Raw genomic sequence first — 22,162 nt, 5'->3', positions numbered from 1 at the left:
AGTATTCCACATTCCTGGATAAAAGAGTGCTTAAAGTGTATAAGATACACCATACATTAACTGACTACATTACAGTGACCATAAAACAGTGGCACACTACTTTGCAATTAAGCCATGATAAAGGATAGATTATTATCCCAGTAATAAAAATTAAAAGGGAGATATTCCATGATTTATAAAAAATCATTGTATACCAAGATTATATATTCCCAGTTCCAAAGGAAGGATGGGCCTCCTTAATATTGATTATATGTATAGATCTGTAACTGTGGGACTCCACAAATACAGTATCTGCTGACCTCACAAGACTCAAATGTAGTGAAAGTTTTGAAACATGAGGAGAATAAATCTAAGATGACTTCTCTGCTTAATTTAGCAGAAGCATATCGCGTCAAGCAGGAATGGAAATCAAACCAGAAGTAGATAAAAATCAGGCAGCAACTGAATGTGCCAAAAACAAAAGAAAGAATATAAGGTGAAGGATCAGATGAGAAAGCAAGAAATCTGGAAAAAACATAAATATAGTTGCAGGTATAGAAAACTTCTGGAAGAACCTCATGTTGATCAGGAATGAATGCAGGAATTGTTAAGGAGAGGAGAATTCAAATCAAGAGATGAAAGGCTAATATTGGCAACGCAAGACAGTGGGCTACATATACATTGGTTTACAAAGTCCATTGGACATGTAGGAGAAACAGACAAATGTAGGTTTTGTCAAACCGAATTGGAAACAGTTGCACACCTTGTTGCTGGTTGCAACATACTAATGGCAGGAGGACTGTATATGAAAGGTACAATAATGTGGCAAGATTGTTGCACTGGGGATTGTGCAGACATTATAGTAATTGAAGTGGCTGAAAAACACTGGAGACATGAAACACAAAGCATCATAGAAATTATGAAGTTTATAGCACATGGGATCACCTATTACCAACAGTTCAAAATACACATGCTAGAAAACCAGATATAGTGGTCCAAGAAAAGAAGACACAAGTGGCATTGATCATTGAAATTGCCACATCCAGTGACTACAGTGTTTTGCGTACAGAGAGACACAAAGTCATAAAATATCAGGATCTGCAGGCAGAAATGAGAGCAATGTGGAAGAAAGATACCCAGACAGTTCCAATAGTAGTAGGAGCAACGGGTATTATAAAAAAGAATTTACAGTCATATTTAGATATGTTACCAATCCATATAACTCAGTACGAATTGCAGAAGGAGTCATTACTGGGCACATTGTGGGTGCAGCATAGAGCACTTTTGGCTGACATCAAAGATTGAAACAATACTAATTTCATGAACTTTAATCATACTTTGACTTAGGAATGGGGTCCATTCCTGTCATGGTATTAGAAACCCAAAAGATTTGGAGAAATTAAAAAAGGTAATGTAACTTTTTTTTCTCCCATTGTTTTCCACAACAATGCTAACTTTATAAATAATGTATATTACTCAAAATTCAAGTAAATCAAAATCTTATCCAACTGCAAACTACTACTTTATAAAAAGTCCTTGTGTTTTACACTAGATACCTTGATGATATTTTCATCTTGTTAAAAGGAGGCCATGAAGCCAGCAGACATGTTTTGGAAACATTTAACCAATCTACACAATTTTTGGAATTTACATCTACATTTGACACAGAGTCCATAGCATACTTGGATATTTGGTTGAGTAAGAATAGAACACTGGTTGTTACACGGCCAAAATACATAGGAAAAGTACATACTCTAATTCTTTCCTCCATTTTTCTAGTTGTCATCCATTTCATCAGAAACGTTCTGTCATCAAGGGTCAACTAGTTAGGGCTTCTCATATAATTAGCCAGGAGGTCGACTTTGTAGAGGAATGTAAGTTCCTGAGAAGTTTATTCTTACATCGAGGCTATCCTGAAACCCTACTAGATTCTTTGATTGAGGAGGTTAGTTTAAAAAGGCTAAATCAGTTTTACAAACCCATTTTGCCTACGAGGACTTCGGTCCCCGATAACACTGGTGTTTCAGAGGTGTTGGCAACAATAAATGCCCATGAGTCAACAAGTCAATGTAACCAAAATTTTCAACTTTGTTTCATAACTACATTTAGTACACAAAGCCATCTCTGCACTAAAATTTTACAGAAAAATTGGGAACTCTTTAGGACTAATCAAATGTTATTCAACAAACTAGGTAGTTCACCTAAAGTTATTTTTAGGCGTGGAAGGAACCTGAAGAACTTGTTAGAAAAACAGTACCATAGAGTTCCTAGATTAGTTGGCATGAATAAATGTGAGAACTGTAATTTTTGTAAATACATGGAGGTGGAAAACTCATTTGTTATCAATGGGCGGCAGTTTAGACTCAAGTCTAGGTTCAATTGTAACTCAAAACTGGTAGTTTATCTGGCCAAATGTGTATGTTGCTCTGCCTTTTATATAGGCAAGATGGAGCGTAGACTCCGTGATAGAATGTATGAACACCTTTATGCTATAGGTCATAATAAAATGGACAATGCCTTGGCCAAACACATTCAGTTAAATGTTGACCACAAATTTAAATTTATGGTCATAGATCAAGCGTTTCAAGACATTAGAGGTGGTCCCACACCCCTCCATCTGGATGAGCGTGAGCTTTCCTGGCAAATTATACTTAATGCATACAATTTCCAGGTCTCAATGAGTCTTGCTCCATTAGTAGCATCCTTAAATTGAGGAGCTTGCAAAGATGACGTCTCATTACAGTCAAATGCTTGTAGTCTGATTCAGTTTTTAAGTCTGTCCAGCGTTTAAAGTCAATTTTTAACCTTTAAGGTATTAGATAATATGCCTATGTTACTTGGTTGTTTATATGTAACATGACATTATAATGTTTATTTTTATTGTTATTTCGATTTTTATTTTTAGACTTATTTTTATTTTCTTTCTTAATTTTTCACCACATACGGTAATTAGGTTGGTAAGTTATTTAGTAACACCATATGTCCACTGTGTTTTACATAATAGGTCTTATTTCTCCTAGTTGACATATGGAGAATTTATGTATAAGACTGTGTCGGTCTACTGCAGTATTCATTACTGTTTTAGGTTTGTGTACCACTTTAAGTAAATCATGTGTAAGCAGGTAATAATTGGTATGATTGTCCCGCTGTTTTTTGAATGAGTTTTTAAAATGGGTGTTGTACCTTTAGTTTACTTCTGATGAAGTTTGCATATTCAGCAAATGAAAAGCACTTCAAGTTGTTTTCAATAAACAGCTGGTGTTTTACTCAACTGCTGCTGTGACCATTTTTTTGGTTTTCATCTTAAAAATCTTACTCAATGCATTCCAAGAAGTTAAATCTACAGCAAACATCCCTCCCACATGAAAATATTCTATCATCTCTGCCATCTTAAAACCAAATAAAGAGCCCAACCTTTGCATATCATACAGGCCAATTTCTTTGCTTAACATCAGATACAAGATATTAATGTGTATCTTAGCAGACAGATTAAATAATATTCTTTCAATATTAATTCATGAAGACCAAACTGGGTTTATCAAAATCAGAAAGGTAGATGACAATGTAATTAGACTGCTGTCCTTAATAGACTTAGCAAAGAAGGGAAAAAAAAGCTTTCTATTTTAAGCCTTTATATAGATAAAGCTTTTGACTCCCTAAGTTGGTCATATATGTTTAAAGCTCTGCAAAAATGCAATTTCTCCCCAAACTTTATAGGATTAATTAAAAAAGTATATGAAAAGTCTATAGCCTATGTAAAGACTGGATCATATCTATCTAGGCCATTCAAAATATCAAGAAGTACTAAACAGGGGTACCCTCTCTCCCCATTACTCTTTGCCCTGGCTATTGAGCCTCTTACAAGTTATATTAGAAATTATGGCAGCTTTAAAGGACATAAAGTGTCAGACAAATTATCTCCCAAGATACAACTGTTTGATGATGACCTACTAATAACTTCTAATGATATTGAAAATTTAGTAGATCACCTATTACATAATCTAGATTTCATTGCAAACATCTCTGGTTTAAAATTCAATCACAACAAAACTCAGGCACTTCTAGTGAATAAAAATGTTACTATGAGACTTAGATCAAAAAGAGACATAAACTGGGAGGGCACACATATTAAATATCTAGGTATCATTATTGAACCTAATTATAAAAAAAATCACTCACATCTAATTGCCAACAACTTATACATTCAATTACTAGTCTAATTGACAGTTGCAACAGATTCTTCACATTTGAAGACAGACTAACTTTGATCAAAATGATATTGTTACCTAAAATCTTATTCATTGGCCAAGCTCTAATAATTCCCCCATCTGTCGAAATTAAACAGAAAATGAATAACTCGTTACTCAACTTCCTTTGGTATCCCAAAAAAACAATAATTTCTCTTCTCTGGCACACCACAAGCTGGGATGAAGGAGGTATAGGGTTTCTAAATATTGATATTTGTTTCAGTTCCACATTTATTAACATAGTATTGCTTTTGAATAATACTTCTTATACATCATATTGGAAATCAATACATGAAACCTTACTTCTTAATAGTAATAGGACGTTGCTTGAACCACATACTCAAATACATACAAACATTTATATGGATCTTAAAAATATACATTCAAATTGAAAGGTCAAAACTTGCCCTTACACCTTTTATAAACCAAATATTGCTATTGTTTGAAAAGCTTATATTGTCTAATCAATTAATTAAGAATTTATTAATAATTATGTTTCCTATTGCCTACACAAATGAATGTTTGATATCATTTGATACTCAGAAAATGTTAGCATTTAAGAAGGGTGACCTATTATACTGGAATCAGTTTCTCTCAGCTAATAAAATAATTTCTGCAGACTATTTGATCTGCAGATATAGTTTGCAAAATTGCAATTGGCTGGACATCCAAACTTGTAAGGCTTTTATACATACTAAGCTCGTACCCTCATTAGAGGCACACAATAAAAGTAACTTAAAAATCTTGGATTTTTATCACAACAATTATTAATAACTCACCCAAGAACACTTTGTATATATCTGTTACTTATAAAGTTCTCAGAAATGATTTTAACAAAACAGATGTTTATTTTTGGAATTATTTAAGTGAAGTTAATAGACGAGTATTCTCAGAAAATGATAAAAAACTTTGTTTACAGTCAATGAAGGAATCCACATTTTCCCTGTTCTGGCATGTATATACATTGAAATTTTTACATAGATGTTTTGTTACCCCACATAGACTACCAATAATGTACAAGAAATATGAAATGAAATGCTGGAAATGTGGATACCCCGATGCTGACTGGATACATATGGTTGTTAATTGCAAAATAATTTCCCCATTTTGCTTAGACTTTAAATAGCTTTGTAAAGCTCTATGTATTGACAACTGTATAATTTCTGACTCCCTTATCCTTTTTGATGTTCCTGTCCCTGAAATCATTCCTAAAAAACAAACATTTTTACTATTGTCTATCCTCTCTTTAGCAAGGAAAATTGTTGAGTTTATTCATCTTGTGAAATACATTTCTAAGAATGAGATTGCTACTATAGAAACAAGGACTAACAACACAACTCATCATTTAATTGCTTGGGCAAAATTGTCTAATCTGTTAGAGAAATAGTAAGTGTTCTCCTATGTATATTACTTTTTTAATTGCCATTGGCATTGTATATAGTTTATTTGTTTCTTCTTGTTACTATACTGTTAAGCTATTGTGTTATAAAATGAATAAAAACATTTTGGAAAAAAAATTAAAGATACGTGTTAGTAGAATGAGTCCATTTTATAGGTAAATGTATGCTGGAGAACATGATGATTGCAGTATGAGTGTCTTTTTAGTTTTAAAATTGATTGTGTTTAGGAATGGCTTGTGCTACTTCCATTTTTCTGCCAAAGACATTAACGTGCACATTCCACATAATTTGTTCAAAACAAAGCTGTTCTGAAAGTTTAGAGCAGTGAATGCAAACACTAGTGTGTCTGTATGATTAATTAACAGCCACAGACCTGTTGCTGTTATAGCTTTTATAATGATGAACCACTATAATATGCTGAGCTATAAAACAACAGCCAAACTGTCTTTAACCTCAACAGGGATATCTCTTAGATATGGAAATATTATTTATATTTTATTTTCTTCTCTCCCAGCTTCTGGTTATCCATTCAAATTTATATAAGCCATTACACTGTCCATCCAATCTCCCCAAATCTCCTGCTATACTCCTTCTAGAAGCTCAGGACAAGACCTGTTATAAATCCATTAACCTAAGAATACATTTGGCTGCAACCTCTACAGCTACAGTCCAGCCATATCTTAGAACAAACTCCCACTGGAAATTAAGACTCTCAACAAAGTTAAATACTTTAAACCAGCCACAAAAGAATACATGAAATGTCTATGGTCCTGCTACTGTATTCACCCTCTATAATCTGTTCTTCATATCCTAGTGCAGCACACTTGCCTGCCTCTATCCAGTATTAATTTCTGTCTATCTGTTACTTATATAGCCACCTTATCTATGTATTCTCACTCTTCACACAATCTAACCATACACTTAACTATCATATCACTTCTACTTACCCTTACTTACTGCGTCTTCTAAGATATCTCTAAATGCTGCATCTACTAAAACAAAATGATGCCAATCACAATGCAAACTCTGTAATATTGTTGTTACTTGTTTTCTTATTGACAATTTAAATTTTAATAGTCTCTGTATAATATAAATGCTTTTGTACATTATAAATGATTTTTGTACTTTAATTACTCTCTTTACTTGTATTATTAACTTGTGGTGCTTTTCTCCCCAGGCCTCAGCTGAAAAAGGATTATCATCTCAGACAAGCTAACACAGTCAACAAATGTAAAATAAATAAATGAATAAATAAAGTCTGATGAAATGTATAAACAAAATTAATGAATATGTCTACACTTCTATGTTTTCCAGTTAAAATATTGCGTTACTCAGCTGTATGCTAGTATTTTGTGTAACTTTCTGAATGAGGGTAAGAACACAGATGAGAATTTTTAATTCTGCTTTTCACTACACTTCCCTGAGCATCAGTGACATCTGTGGCATATTCTACTGACCATTTGGTCTCCCTGTTTTGTCTGCTCTGTAGCATCCAACATTATGGTCTCTTTCTTCTGAAAGGAAATATCATTTGGTAATCTTATCCTTCTCCTCTCTGGAGTTGGGGGGTTGCTGTTTAGCTTAACCCCACCCCCTCACAGTGACTGACTTAAACATCCTCTAGGCCTTCCTCATTAGTGCATGTGTGTGCTTTTACACATTTGCACACTAAACTGTGGCTGACATGTCCCTTTGGATGGTGCCGAGTACTTATCCATCCCGCTGTATATAGTGCTCATCTTTTACCAGTAGGTATTTGCCACAACCCAGTCCTTTCTTGAGCATGAGTGAACTTGCATCATTCACTTACTCACCCTTCCTCATTTGTTCTTTAAGCACCTGGGTTGTCAGCTGATTCTGTGTCACCTGTGGCTGCACTCACAGCTTTATCTCTATGTACATCAGATCAGCTGACATAGATATACATTTTAACTCAAGTTTTCTTTTGTTCTATGCTCTTCTGAAAAAGCAGTATATGCAATGCATGTTAATTCTGTTATTTTTTTTGTTTTGTTTTTATTTGTCATTGATTGCATATAAATAATCTTACTAAAACAGACTGGTAATAAACATTATAATATTCACTACTCAGGAAACAGTATTCTTAATTTTCATGAGAAAATTGGCATCTTAATGACATCAGTGTTTTGAAAATGTTTCATTGTTTCTTTTTCTGTTAACTAATGTTAATTGTTACAGAAACAGAATGAAGTTGAAGTACCGATCAGCATTTCTGATGGCATCAATAAGGTATGTAGTAAGCACACATTTAAAATGTATTTTTTTTAAAAAATTGTTAGGCACCACTGTTGTTGAGATCACCAGTGTTGCTTATTACAAATGCTGTAAATATAATGCTTTGAGAAAGCACCAAATGTTGCCAGGATATATAATAAAATGCACAACAAAGCATTGCATATTTCTGAACTCATAAGAAGTGCATTACCATCCTTTCATACATATTCCTGTAGGTTTGGGAGTGCTTATGAAATAGGTCTCAGGAAGTTGCAGAGAAAAAAAAATGAAACTAAATGTCTCATCATACACATGACAACATTTGAAATATGGTAACATTTAGCCAAGAAAAGTCCTTTTTTTCCTTGTCAGTTACTTATGTATTTCGGCTTTGTTAATTAAGTATAATATATTTATTTATTTATTTTACATTTGTTGACCGGGCTAGTCTAACTGGATATATGTCCATTTTCAGTAGAGACCCGGGGAGAAAAGCTCCACATAAAACAAACAGCACATTAAAAATTCAGTTTCAAGATATTAAACTTCAATTAAAGATACTAGTCATACAAAACATGTGCTACAAGGTAAATAAGCATATGTGATATAAGAAAGTAAAACAAATTATACCATGATCCCCAACGCTGATTGGTTATACTAAAAAGGTCCGGTCGCCCACAGCATTTTATAACAAAAACTGGTAAGATCGACTGCTTTTTTAAATTCTAGTTAAATGAGTTTAACATAGCGAGACAGTTTAAAATAAGCAACGGAGATGTCCCCGGCTTATGCCAGACATCGGGCAGTAAACAGGCATTATACTATGCCATTATTAAGAAAAGTAACAGTTTCTTTTCTTAAATAATGTCGCCTGGGTGTGGGTAATGCTAAATTACCCTATATAATAAGACACCCCTTAATTTTTTATACTACTGGTTCAGTTCAGAATGTTCATTTTACTGGATAAAGACATTAAGGATTATTTTGGAACTATTTGTAGTTATACAGAACTAAGTCTACAGGGTTTTCTCAAGAACCATTATTTGGTTAAATTACTTTTTCAAAAGGGCACAGTAGGTAGCTAGAGATTATAGGAATCAAACCTAAATATGCATAGGATGCAGCTTGGATACAGGCCATCATGACAAATGAACTGTGTGTATGACATCTGGACAGCATTCAGATATGAACTGCTTGGACAGATTTCAAAATGGACATGTCAGAAATGCAGCCCTCGGGTTGTAACAAAGCTCTGAACAGTAACTATGAGTATGAGCCATTGTCAGTAACATTCACATATGGTTATATGGTTGTACAACAAATGCAGAGATTTTTAGAAAAATGTTTATTGTGAATTTAAAGTCTACATTTTCAACATGATTTTAGTCAGCATTTTCTTCATTTACAATAGGATGTGTTGTCACCCTTCAAAATAATTGCATAAGTCAACTGCAATCCAGTATCCTTTCACCAGCAGTGATTTTGACCCCTATTATTATCATGCTAACAATCCCTGTTGATACGGAATTTATCCAGCTTAAGTGTTTTAGACACTAATATCATTTCAATTTGATAAAAGTTATGGCTTAATGCCCTCTGCTAACATCACACATTGCTGTAACCATTAGTATATCTCATAGCATTATTGATTTCCTATACCCAAGCAGCATAGTTTCTGTTATCACTTGTATTTAAGAATGTTGGGATCTGGACCTCCTACAAATGCTTTGGTGTTTGTTATTATTGTATTCCTTTACCTATTAGACTAACTCCCTCTTTGTTTCATTGTTCAGTGCATGACCTACTTATTTTATTTAGCAGTTTAACAACTGGACCATTTACTTTTCAACATATTTACAGTTTTATCTTTAAAATTCTGTCAGCCCAGAACTCCGGAGATATAATCACTTTTCTGATCTTGAACTTTTTTTTTCTTCACTATTATACTATAATATTAACTTACTCTTTGCTGTGTTTGCTGTTATTTAAAAACATGCATTTTGATATCTGTTGTGTACTTATCTGGTTAATAAATAGCAGAATTGCCCAGGTCCAAAATAAGCACCCTGGTGTTTCGAACTTTCTTTCTTTCTTTATATATTTATTTTTGGTTGACCAGATTAGTCCCACCAGGCCTTTGGCCTCTTTTCAAAGGAGACTGAAGGTGTTATTTATACTGACTGGGGAAATTTGACTAGAAGACCATGGTAAATCCTTTACTGTTTTCATTAGTAGGAGTTATTGGGCTTCCCTACAAGATAATGGAGGAAACATAAGGTATTGAGTCAGAGGACAGAGCCAGAAATATGGAGTTATCTTGTTCAGATGGAAATACTGATAGCAGATGTTCACAGTGAATAGTGTTTTACAAGGTGATTGGAAAACCAGATCCTAAAAAAGTGAAGAATGAGGAAGAGCCTAGTATGGAATTGGCCATTTTAGGGTCAGATGTAATTGAAAATAATGTCCTCCCTGTGGTCGCGTGGGTTTCCTCTGGGTGCTCCGGTTTCCTCCCACATCCCAAAGACATGCAGTAGGTGTATTGGACACTCTAAATTGGCCCTAGGTGTGAGTGTGTGCCTTCTGTGGAAGGTTGGGTGCCGGGCTGGCAACTCAACACCATAAAACTCCACTGCCAATCATGAGCGGACAGATGATCCACTGTGGTGACCCCTAACCGGGAAAATCCGAAAGAAGAAGAAGAAGAATGAGGGTAATACAACATAAATGGAACTGTTGAAGTAGGAAGAGCTCAGGTAGCCATAATTTAATAATAGAAGGGACAGTACACCAGAGAGTTATGACATGTTGGAGGGAACAAAGTGAGCAGCAGTAGAAAGCTAGAGCTACATGTCATTTGCTACAGTAATTCAAAGGAAAGGAGACAAGAGTTGTGTAAGGAGTAAACAGCCAATGGTGAAAATCTCAATAAACAAATAAGTTGCAGTTGGTAGTTGTGTTACCCGGCACAAAATAATTCAACTGCTGGGTTTTGGTGTGTTGGATATTCATGCCATTATCCAATGGGAAACAACTTTGTGATATCACATTCAAGTTAACTAATGTGGAAAAAGAGACTGATGTATTCCTGGACTGAGTATACAATACAAGGACAGTGAGCATTATATAGAAATACTACTAGTTCAGTTCAGAATGTTCTTTTTACTGGATAAAGACATTAAGGATTATTTTGGAACTATTTGTAGAAATGTTTTTTTTTCTGTTGAAAACACGTATGACAATGGATAAATATGTAATGATGTGAGGGAGGTGTGGCAACTTTTGAGGAAATTGAAATGCTTTTAAACATTTACCTCGTGTAATAAATATCAAAGGCATAAGGGAAATTCTAAAGTACAGTGGAGAGCCAACACTATTCTATGACTGCGGAGTGGGCAGTTAACAATAAAAATACTGAAATTTTCTGTACAAGGTATAAATAAAAAAAGCATTTATGTTTCAGTTCTGAAGAGAGAAGGGTAGAAGAGTACAAAATGTTGACAAAATAACTATACACAAAGATGAAGTTCAATACCTTTTAAAAAACAATATTGAGGAAGAGTTGGGAGTTGTATGTAGCTATGGAAGTGGAATAAGTAATGAAGAAGATTTAACATTAAAAAAAAGATGACACTAAACATAAAATAAGCATGAGCTCTACAAAGCGTTAACAAAGAAAAGGGAGAAGACTTTGAAATAGTATCAGTAGGAACTACAGTAACAAAAACATTCTGAGAAATAAAGATAAAAAGGAAGGGCAATTGCATCCTTTCAACAATGTCTTTAAATGTCAAGAGTATAAATACTATAGAAAGAACATTTACTATGCTTAAATGCTGCAAGAAAGCTAAAATCTTACAATCTGCTTATTAGACCCAAACATTTTAAAGAAGGATAAAAGGTGAAAATCTTTAAACAGTGGGAATGGAAATTGTATATTGGTGAGAGTTGTTCAGCAACTGTAGTCATGATGACATCATCTGAAACAAGAGTAAGTGATGTCATAGTAACAAAAATAATTACTTTGGTAGACTGTTGTGTTAAAGGGAGAATGGCATGAGTAAAAGTGATTTTTCAAGTACTTCTAACTCGGAAACAAAAGAAATGTTTGAGAAATTTTGAAATATGCAGGAGTTACTGTAGATATAGTAATCATGCAGGATTCTTACCTGTGAAAAAAGCTGGAGAAGTAAGAGTATGCTTGAATGTTGTAAGAGATTTTCAGATGAGGATAGGGAAAAAAAAGAAATTTTACATAGATTAAGAATAGAAATAGATTTTATAAGCAAGCAATAACCCCCAATAGGGTGTGTGTTACTGTGTAAATAAGGCCCACTCAGGATTGCAGCATTGGGCTTCAACACAGAAGGTCATTATTTACACAGAAACACACACCCTGGAGGACATTACTGTGCTTAGAGAATGGGCTGTTAGTAAAATTGCTGTGTTTTACTTGTTTATTTTTGTATTTCTATATTATTATTTTTTATCTTTTTGATGTAAAATAGTTCCTCCACCTAATGTTCAAACTTGCTATAGTATATGTAAATGGTGTTGGAGGAAGTATTTACATACAAAATATAAGATTTTCAAAAAAATGTCCAGATATGTACCTCATTATTTGGTCCCTTACTCATCAAATTGGTGGTTTATTGACAATCATAGGGGATTGAAGTCAATAAATAATGACATGCATTTGAGATTCAGACAGGATTTCCTTCAGAAAATACATGTTAACAACTTTTTAATTATATATCAGCAATGTTTTTATCCCTTTTTCCCCCAAACCTCTCAACCTGTAAGTTCAAGAAATCTGGACAAATTATGCAATAATGGGGGGACAAAGCTCTAGAATTAGACACATATTTTAAATATTGCTCTTATAAGCTTAGAACGTTGCTAAAATAACAGGACTTGTGTAGGCATTCCATTTTCTAAAGGATAAGAAGACCAAAACTCAAATCATGTCACCATTCTGCAAATAAATCTGGAGTGTTGAGAGGTATGGTCCCTACTTTATTTTTACACTTTAGCCAGATTTCTTGAGCTAAGAGGTTGAGAAGTATACATACATATTAACTGCTGCTACCAGTGGTTTCTTGATGTCACACACACTTCTGCTTTCATGCATGCAAGCATGCATACACTCACATATGCAGACAGAAACTTAAACATACATAAACACACAGACACACAGACACACACACACACACACACACACACACACACACACACACACACACGTAAAATAATGGCTTAATCAGTCTCACTTTCACTTTCATGCATACATACACTCATACACACACTTTATTTTATTTTTTTTGTTTTTAAACATGCTTTATTTATTTTAATTTTACAGTCACTGACCAGCAAAAGCACTGTTTAGTGAGCATAAAATAATGGCAACCTTTAGCTTCCTTAGTGTACAAACTTCACAGTACCCTACTATGCTGCCATGGAATAATGGACTTGCTTTACAGCTGGTATTACCTCTACATTAACACCCTGCTAGAGAACATTTGTTCTCAAAATAGTGTAAGAAACTTCTCTGTGTGGAAGATTTTCAGTCCATATATTTCTAGTTAACTACTGTATATTAATCAGATCAGACAATAGTAGTAGAAGTAGTGAACGTAAACTCATCTTAAGTCAAAACAAAACAAAAAGTAATAATAGAAAATATATAATTGTACAGCATTACTAAGTATTCAAAAGTAATCCAAGCAAGGCAGGCAGTCTGTTTCCAGTCAAAAATCCTTTATTAAGTACACAGACAAGCGATCCAAGTAAAACAAAAATAGAGTAATAATTTCCTCACAAGCTTTCTAAATATATATATATATATATATATATATATATATATATATATATATATACTTTTAATCAGGCATGGGAGTGGTTTATTGTGCTGTAAAGCAAAGTGTTATTGGTACACATGTTAAATTCACATCCCTTCCCCCATCAGTGTGACATTCGAGCTGATCCTGCCCTACCTAGTAGCTGTCATAATAATATATAACCCTTATCTACTTTAAATAAAATTTATAATGATGTGGTATCTCTTATTTAACCAAATTATTAAGTAGATTATTAAGTCTGTGATTTTATCCAAGACAATATACTACATGGCTGGAAATATATCAACCTTAGTTCATTTGGCAATCAAAAAATATATATAAATATATACATATACATTTTGCATGTAAAAATCAATTTCTATTTTCATAACCGATTGTTAACAAAGATCACTTTCGTCCTTCTAGACTTCTTCAGGTCTGTGTATAGGAACCCTAAAAACCTATATAATTGTATAATTAGTTAGTATTGTTATTACACATCATTTTGAATAAAGTGGAAAAAAGAACCAGAAAAAAATAAAAATAAGAAAAAATGTATGTATGATGATGGAAACAAAATATACACTTAAATTTCAACTGATTTAAAATGGTATTTAAAACCAATTTGTAGAATAAAATAAAATAAAATACAATTAGTCATGTAAACAATGTGGCAATTTTCTAAGTTCCAGTGCACTTTTAATTGAACAGTAGTAGTTTAGTCCAGGCTTCCTAAAAGAGTTAAGCTTTAATTGCCACGAGTTCATGTTTCTCAGAATATTCGGGATGTCTCCTTCAAGATCACCCATGTGTATGCAATCCAGGATCTGGAACTTAAAACCTGTGTGTCTTTTATGAAGAGAAAGGTGTTTGGCTAGTGCATTATTTTTACATCCAGAGCGGATTTCTGACAGATTACATGAAATCCTACGCTTGAGTTTATTTACAGTCTTGCCCACATAGAATGCATCACATTCATTCCACTGTGCCCTGTAAATTACTTTTTTAGTGTTACAGTCACCCCCTGCACTGGTTTTAATGATCTTCTTTAAATAAGGGCAATAAAAACTATCACCTTGCTGTATAAATATACAAAATGTACAATTAGTTGCACATCTTTTAGTGCTTTTCTCACATGGTCTAGGTTTAAATTCAACAAAACTTCTAATGTTCCTGGCCTTCCTATAAACAAATGATGGGGCTTCACCTAAGATGTTAATCAGAAAAGGGTTTCCTGTGACAATGTCCCAGTTTCCTTCAATAATATTTTTGATATTGTGATAATCCAAAGTGTATGTCAGGATGCAGCTATTTTTGCATTTGTTATTCTCTGTGGAATTACTTAACATTTTTCTACTGGGGAGGTTGAGTGAAGGTGCTTCAGTCCTTTTCAGTTCTATAATGGGTTCCAGGATGTTTTTTAACATCTAACTTTCATAGCCTCTCACTAGAAAATCATTCTCTAAGTTGTTCAGGTTTCTCAAAAACGGTTCCATCTCTGCGGTAATTCAAGGTAATCTATAGCCTTGGGACTTCCCTACATCATACTTGGTTTTTGTAGGATGTAGATTTTTACTGTGGAGTAATAAGTTAACCCTCATTGGTTTTCTGAATAGATCAGTGGTGATTCTGTTATTGTTGGTGTCCCTGGAAGTCTGCATATCTAAGAAAGTGGTTGAAGTACAGCTATGGGAAGAGGTAAACTTCAGGAAGGGGGTTGTTTGATTGAGGTAAGTGATAAAATCTCCAAGCTGCAAGGTGTCACCTTCCCACACAATAAAGACATCATCAATAAAATGTAAATTGCATGTGATATGCTGCATGTAATCTGTGTTGTTTAACACAAAGTCCTCTTCCCATTTGCCCAGGGCTATGTTAGCTATGCTGGGAGCCATGGCAGCCCCCATTGCTATACCAGTTTTTTGTTTGTAGTGTTTGCCATTGAAAGCAAAGAAATTGCAGTCCAGTGCAAGATTAATGAGCTTGCTTAACTTTTGCAGTTGTGCCTGTGTATCCTGATTATGTTTCTTAAAAGACTCCATAGCTGTTGTTATACAGTAATTGTGAGGGAGCACTGTGTACAAGGATTCCACATCAATAGTTACCAAAATACTGTCAGCTTCCACTGTAATGTTTTTTTTTTTATTTTCTTCAAAAAATCCATTGAATCTCTTATGTATGACTTATTCTTTTCTGCTAGAGGTTTCAGCAAGTAATCAAGGTAAATGGCTGTGGCTTCAGTAAGGGAACCTCCACTTGCTACCACCGGTCTATAAGGTGGGTCTTCTCTGTTCGTGTGTGGCTTTGGTATTCCAAAAAAGTAAGGTAAACGTGGGCATGGGCTACATAAATAATTATAAAGATTTTATAATTATAAAGATTTTCAGTGATAAGTTTTTCTTCCCATAATGTGGTGAGATTAGTGTTCCATAAATCATATGCTCTTTTTATGTCATACGAGGTAAATAACTCATGCAATTTGTTATCCTCCTGCATGTTCTCTATCTTTTGGTTGTAGCTAGTGGTATCAGTCACAATTATACCTGCTCCCTTGTCTGCCTTCATTACACGCCTGGATTTATCATTGCCTAGCTCAAGAAATGCTTTTTATTTTCCCTGTTTTAAGTTATAAAGTTTTTTCTTAGGAGGTTTTTTAAGCAGTTTCCTGATATCCATCTCACATTTCACTTCGAAAGCAGCTAGTGTTTGATGTAGTGGTGGACAATAGTTGTTAGGCCTTTTTTATAGTTTCATCAATAGGCTTATTTTCAGTGTCATTACTTTTGCCATGAAACTGTACCCTTAAGTTGAGCTTCCTCACAAACATTTTAAGGTATATCAGTACTTGAGCAACCCCACTCCTGCAGCTTGGTACAAAAGTAAGTCATTTGGACAACACACTTTTTTCCTCTTCAGTCAGTGCTTTAACAGAGTGGTTCCAGATAAGTGGAGCACCTGTTATTGTGGTACCTGTTGTTGTTGTTATTGCACCTGTTATTGTGGCTGGTTCCTCCGTCTGAGCCTGGGACCTGGGTTGTAGTTGGGGTTCCAGTAGGGATTGCCCAGGTATTGTATTTCCCTCACCCGTATCCACTGTTTGGTTCTCCTGTCTCCCTGGGAGTTCGTGGATAGAGTATGAGATCTCTGGAATTCCTTTTCTGCTTTCTGGAATCTTGGTGGGTTGTAGTAGTATTCCTCACTGTGGCTGTGGTATGGGGGGACCTGGTAAGAGGGACAAGCTCTGGGGCTCTGGTGGTGGTCATCATTCTTGTTCTGGTACTGGTGCTGGCTTTGATATTGGTGTGGTGGTTGATGTCTGTGCTGTCGATATTGGTTTTCCTGAAGAAACTGGTCTCTGTGAAGGTGCTGCTGCTCCTGGTAGCTAGATTGTCTGTGGTCCCGGTTGTCCTGGTAGTCCTGTAATTCATCCTGTAGAACTCTCTGTCGGTTCTGGTTGCCGATGTGGCTTATGTTCCTGTCCTGATCCTTCTGTGATGTCAAAGGCTTCAGCAGAGTGTTGATAGCCAAAGTGGATTGGGATTGTGGGGAATGAGATGTTTGAGGGGCAGTCTCCTGGTGGTCCTGTATTGTGCCCCTGTCTGGTTTTGTGCGAGGATGTCCCCTGGGAAAATCCCATTGAGGTCTGCTTGCACCGTTATACTTTCCCTTATATCTCCTGTAATAACTAAAACCTTGTCTGTTGTTGGTTCTCCTGTTGTTGTTATTATTATTGTACCTCCTAGTAAGTCTCCCAGGATCATCTTTGTCCAGTTGATCTCATTTCATTTTATTAATCTTTCTTTCTTTAATGGACTGCTCATATCCTTTCACTCTTTCTTTAAGCAGTTCAAATTTAGCATCTAGGTTATTGTGGTTCTCATTTTCCAGTGTTGTTTTTAAAGATGTGATGTCAGCCTTTGTAGCTTCCTGCACAATATGGTTGTTCCTTACTAGCAGACGAATAAGTTTGTAGCTGGCATCCTCTAAAATATCTTCCCATTCCTTAGAAAGTGAATCATCCATACTTTTCCACATTGGTCTTTTGTTCAATCTAAGTCTTTGGGGTAGACTCTTCTTATCTATACTTTGTTGTAAATAAATGTGTTCCCAGTAGAGACCATGCATGCCTTTCAGTTGCTTTTCTAGTTTAGAAAACGTCTCTGAATTCATATTTTCTGGGCCCATTCTTTCCTGTCCATTTTCTGTATCCGTTTGTATCTGATCTGCTTCTGTATCATTCCAGATAGGTACAGTTAGTAAATTTTTTAGCCTGTCATTATCCATGTATTAAAATGCTGAAATTCCACACCAATTCAGGAATACTTTGACAGAACAAAAGCCTTGGTCTCAGAAACCAAAGTACCAACAAAAAACAAGTAATCTCCGTGGTTCATAGGTTCATAGGTTCATAGGTTCATACTAGGCTATCTGCCCTAGGGCATTTATAAGCCTAGCCCAAGTATGTTTGGCTTTCGCCACCCATTTTAAATTAATTTTGCTATGCCCTTTTTTGAGGTTAGTATACTGTGCCTCTGTCTAACAGTGACACAGAAGTGATACCCGGGGTAAACCTATGATCTCCCATCCACTCATCAAGATTACTCTTGAAAAGAGTCAATGAGGGACTCTGCCTAACCTGGACTGGGATTTTATTCCAGACTGAAGGGAGCCTCTGGGTTATGAATCTGTCCCTCCAGCATGTCCTATTTATTTCAGTGCTAAGGTTCAAGTCTCTCGAGCGTGTAGCTCGATGGGATTTGGATTTTTTGAGGTGCAGCATGTCCCTTAATTCCAGGTTGGACATGGCCTTATATGTCAGGCACAGGTCACCTCTGAGCAGGCGGTATGCCACTGAGTAGAGATGGAGTTTCTTTAACCGGGCAGCATATGGCATCTGTTTGAGCCCTTTGATCCTCTTGGTGAGGTACTTTTGGGGTCTTTCCAGTTGCTGCAGGTGTTTGGTAAGGTACATCCCAAAAGGGGCATTGTACTCAATTATGGGCATGATGAGGGATGAGTAAAGAGGCACGATGACCTCCCCTAATCTAGATGTGAATCCCTTCATGATTAGGTGGGCTATATAAAATGTTTTTCTAACCACTTTGGCCACGTGGTTGTCAAATGAGAGATTGCAATCAACTTGGGTCCCCAGGTCCCTAATTACTTCTTCTGTACTTAATGGATTACCACCTATGTGGTAATTTGTGGGCACTTTGTTTTTGCCAAAGGGGATGACTATACACTTTTTGGCGTTTAGCTTGAGGCTAATCCCCAAAGTGGTATCCTGTGGTATCCCCAAAGTCTCAAAACAACCCACTAAAGTGTAGTGGGTCCAAAAACAAAACAGTGTAAGAAATTTCTCTGTGTGGAAGATTTTCAGTCCATATATTTCTAGTTAACTAGTGTATATTAATCAGATCGGACAATAGTAGTAGAAGTAGCGAATGTAAACTCGTCTTAAGTCAAAACAAAACAAAAAGTAATAATAGAAAATATATAGTTGTACAGCATTACTAAGTATTCGAAAGTAATCCAAGCAAGGCAGGCAGTCTGTTTCCAGTCGAAAATCCTTTATTAAGTACACAGACAAGCAATCCAAGTAAAGCAAAAACAGAGTAATAATTTCCTCACAAGCTTTCTAAATATATATATATATATATATATATATATATATATATATATATACTTTTTATCAGGCATGGGAGTGGTTTATTGTGCTGTAAAACAAAGTGTTATTGGTACACATGTTAAATTCACATCCCTTCCCCCATCAGTGTGACATTCGAGCTGGTCCTGCCCTACCTAGTAGCTGTCATAATAGTATATAACCCTTATGTACTTTAAATAAAATTTATAATGATGTGGTGACTCTTATTTAACCAAATTATTAAGTAGATTATTAAGTCTGTGATTTTATCCAAGACAATATACTACATGGCTGGAAATATATCAAACTTAGTTCATTTGGCAATCAAAAAATATATATAAATATATACATATACATTTTGCATGTAAAAATCAATTTCTGTTTTCATAACTTATTGTTAACAAAGATCGCTTTCGTCCTTCTAGACTTCTTCAGGTCTGCGTACAAGAAACGTAAAAACCTATATAATTGTATAATTAGTTAGTTTTGTTATTACACATCATTTTGAATAAAGTGGAAAAAAGAACCAGAAAAAATAAAAATAAGAAAAAATGTATGTATGATGATGGAAACAAAATATACACTTAAATTTCAATTGATTTAAAATGGTATTTAAAACCAATTTGTAGAATAAAATAAAATAAAATACAATTAGTCATGTAAACAATGTGGCAATTTTCTAAGTTCCAGTACACTTTTAATTGAACAGTAATAGTTTAGTCCAGGCTTCCTAAAAGAGTTCAGCTTTTTATAGCTGCTCACTTGTGTTGCTCAAATGTCTGTCAACCAAGTCAGCTGTAACTATGTACACACACATATATAGACATATATAATCAGGGTGCTGATGTATGGGTCGCCCATTCTCTAATGTAAGGTAAATTGTTAAAAGAAATAGAAGGGAGAAGTATTATTGTGGGATTTTCAGACATTCAGTGCTGTTGACTATTTATGGGAATGGAGAAAATATAGTCAATAAAGACGAAGGGTGAAGAGGTTAACAGGAAATTGTAGCAATTGAAAGTGCTGAAACAAGCTAGAAGGGAATCATTTAAAGAACATAAAGGCATGAGTGAATTTTATGGCAGTAGAACTGAATGGTGTGTTAATTAGCAGAAGTAGTAAAATATATCTATATCTAAATCTGTCTCTCTCTCTCTATATATATATATATATATATATATATATATATATATACATATATATATATATATGTACTATATTTATAATTTATATACAATATATATATATATACACACACACACACACACACACACACACACACACACACACACACACACACACACACACTCACACACACATGCATTGCATATATACATATATGTCTATATATGTGTGTGTACATAGTTACAGCTGACTTGGTTGACAGACATTTGAGCAACACAAGTGAGCAGCTATAAAAAATGAGTGAAGGACCAGTTATGCGACCTCTGCTTTGGGTGAGTTCTGGTTGGTCAACAAAGGTAAGTCATGGTGGAGGGAGTTAGTGTGGGTGTGTTTTAGGGGTAGAGTTAGATACATGGATGGATTATGTATGTGTGTGTGTGTGTGTGTGTGTGTGTGTGTGTGTGTGTGTGTGTGTGTGTGTGTGTGTTTGTGTATTTTAGGGACAGGATAAGGGTTAGGTAAGGGGACAGACTTAGTATGTGTATGGGGTCTGAGGTGTGTGCATGTGGCACTGGCACGTGTACTGTCTTGTGTAGTGATAGTTTTATAGAAAGTGGCTTATTTAAAGGAAGCTGCATGTTAGAGTTAGAGGCAGGGGCAGGAGTAGGCTTAGATTTAGCATGAATTTGTAGCAGGGGGAACTAAGCTTAACCCTGCCCCTGTCCCTAACCCTAACATTCAGCTTCCCTTACAAAAGCCCTTTCCATAACACTATTATTATTCAAACAAATTTGAGCTGAATGTTTGATAGAGTTATGGGTAGTACCTCAGAAAAATAAATTTTATTTCTTTTTTGATGGACTGTGTTACATTGCTATATTGTCTTCTTAATGAATGTTTGATTTGTTGTTAGTTCGATGAGTTTTAGTGCCGATCATGAAATAGTTTGACCATTTATTATATAATCATATGTATAACTGTATCTATCTAGCCATCAATATATATATAGCTACCAGTCAGAAAAAATATTGAGTTCTTTTTATGTATTACGGAGGTCATGATTAAATTTGATAAAAAGGGGAATATTATATATTAAAAAGAAAAGGGGTACTTAAGTTTGATAAACTCTGTTGTTTTTAATTTGTTTGTACAACAAATGTAATTTGTGACAGCATTTAATCAATATGCAGTAATATTTCATTAAGTATGCAAACTTCAGGTTATTTTTGAGATGCTTATGGATAATCCACTGTTTTGTTGCATTGGAGATAGCTCATAGGAGATATACAGTAGCCTACATTACTGTGATAGGGGATACATTAGCAGAGTCACACACATGTGAATATGTCACTGTTGAATCCCTCCTGTGAAATTGTGGTTGGTAAGTTAAAAATACTGTAGATTGTTACTCGTACTACAGCAAGCATCTATAGCTCTACCCTACTGCACTTGTAGATCACTTCACACAAAATCCTAGCAGGGGATGCTCTATATATATATATATATATATATATATATATAAAAAACAGGGTAGTTTACCCACAGAAAAACATCATATTTTCCTCCACCCAGTCCGCTTTCTGCTTTCTGTACCCCATTTCTTGCTTTCTTGTACTCCCGTTTCAACTCTTTCAGTGAACTGAAAAGGTGTCCAGCTTGCTGGGTGATTGTTCACCACTCCTTATTACCTCC

General features: G+C 35.0%; 1 protein-coding gene across 5 annotated transcripts in view; it reads left to right on the top strand.

The window, feature by feature from the left end:
* Positions 1-22,162, top strand: part of CDHR1 (cadherin related family member 1) — a 532,835-nt gene that overhangs the window by 132,430 nt on the left and 378,243 nt on the right. For all 5 annotated transcript variants that reach the window (XM_044056525.1, XM_044056524.1, XM_044056526.1 and 2 more), the window contains one exon: positions 7,826-7,876. In XM_044056525.1, coding sequence (XP_043912460.1) covers positions 7,826-7,876 — 51 coding nt within the window. The remainder of the gene's footprint in view (positions 1-7,825; positions 7,877-22,162) is intronic.

The sequence above is a fragment of the Protopterus annectens genome, chromosome 14.part0 (assembly GCF_019279795.1).
Source record: "Protopterus annectens isolate FY-2018-M chromosome 14.part0, PAN1.0, whole genome shotgun sequence".
NCBI classification, from domain to species: domain Eukaryota; kingdom Metazoa; phylum Chordata; order Ceratodontiformes; family Protopteridae; genus Protopterus; species Protopterus annectens.
The sequence above is the reverse complement of the archived record's forward strand: the minus strand, read 5'-3'. Positions and strand labels throughout refer to the sequence as shown.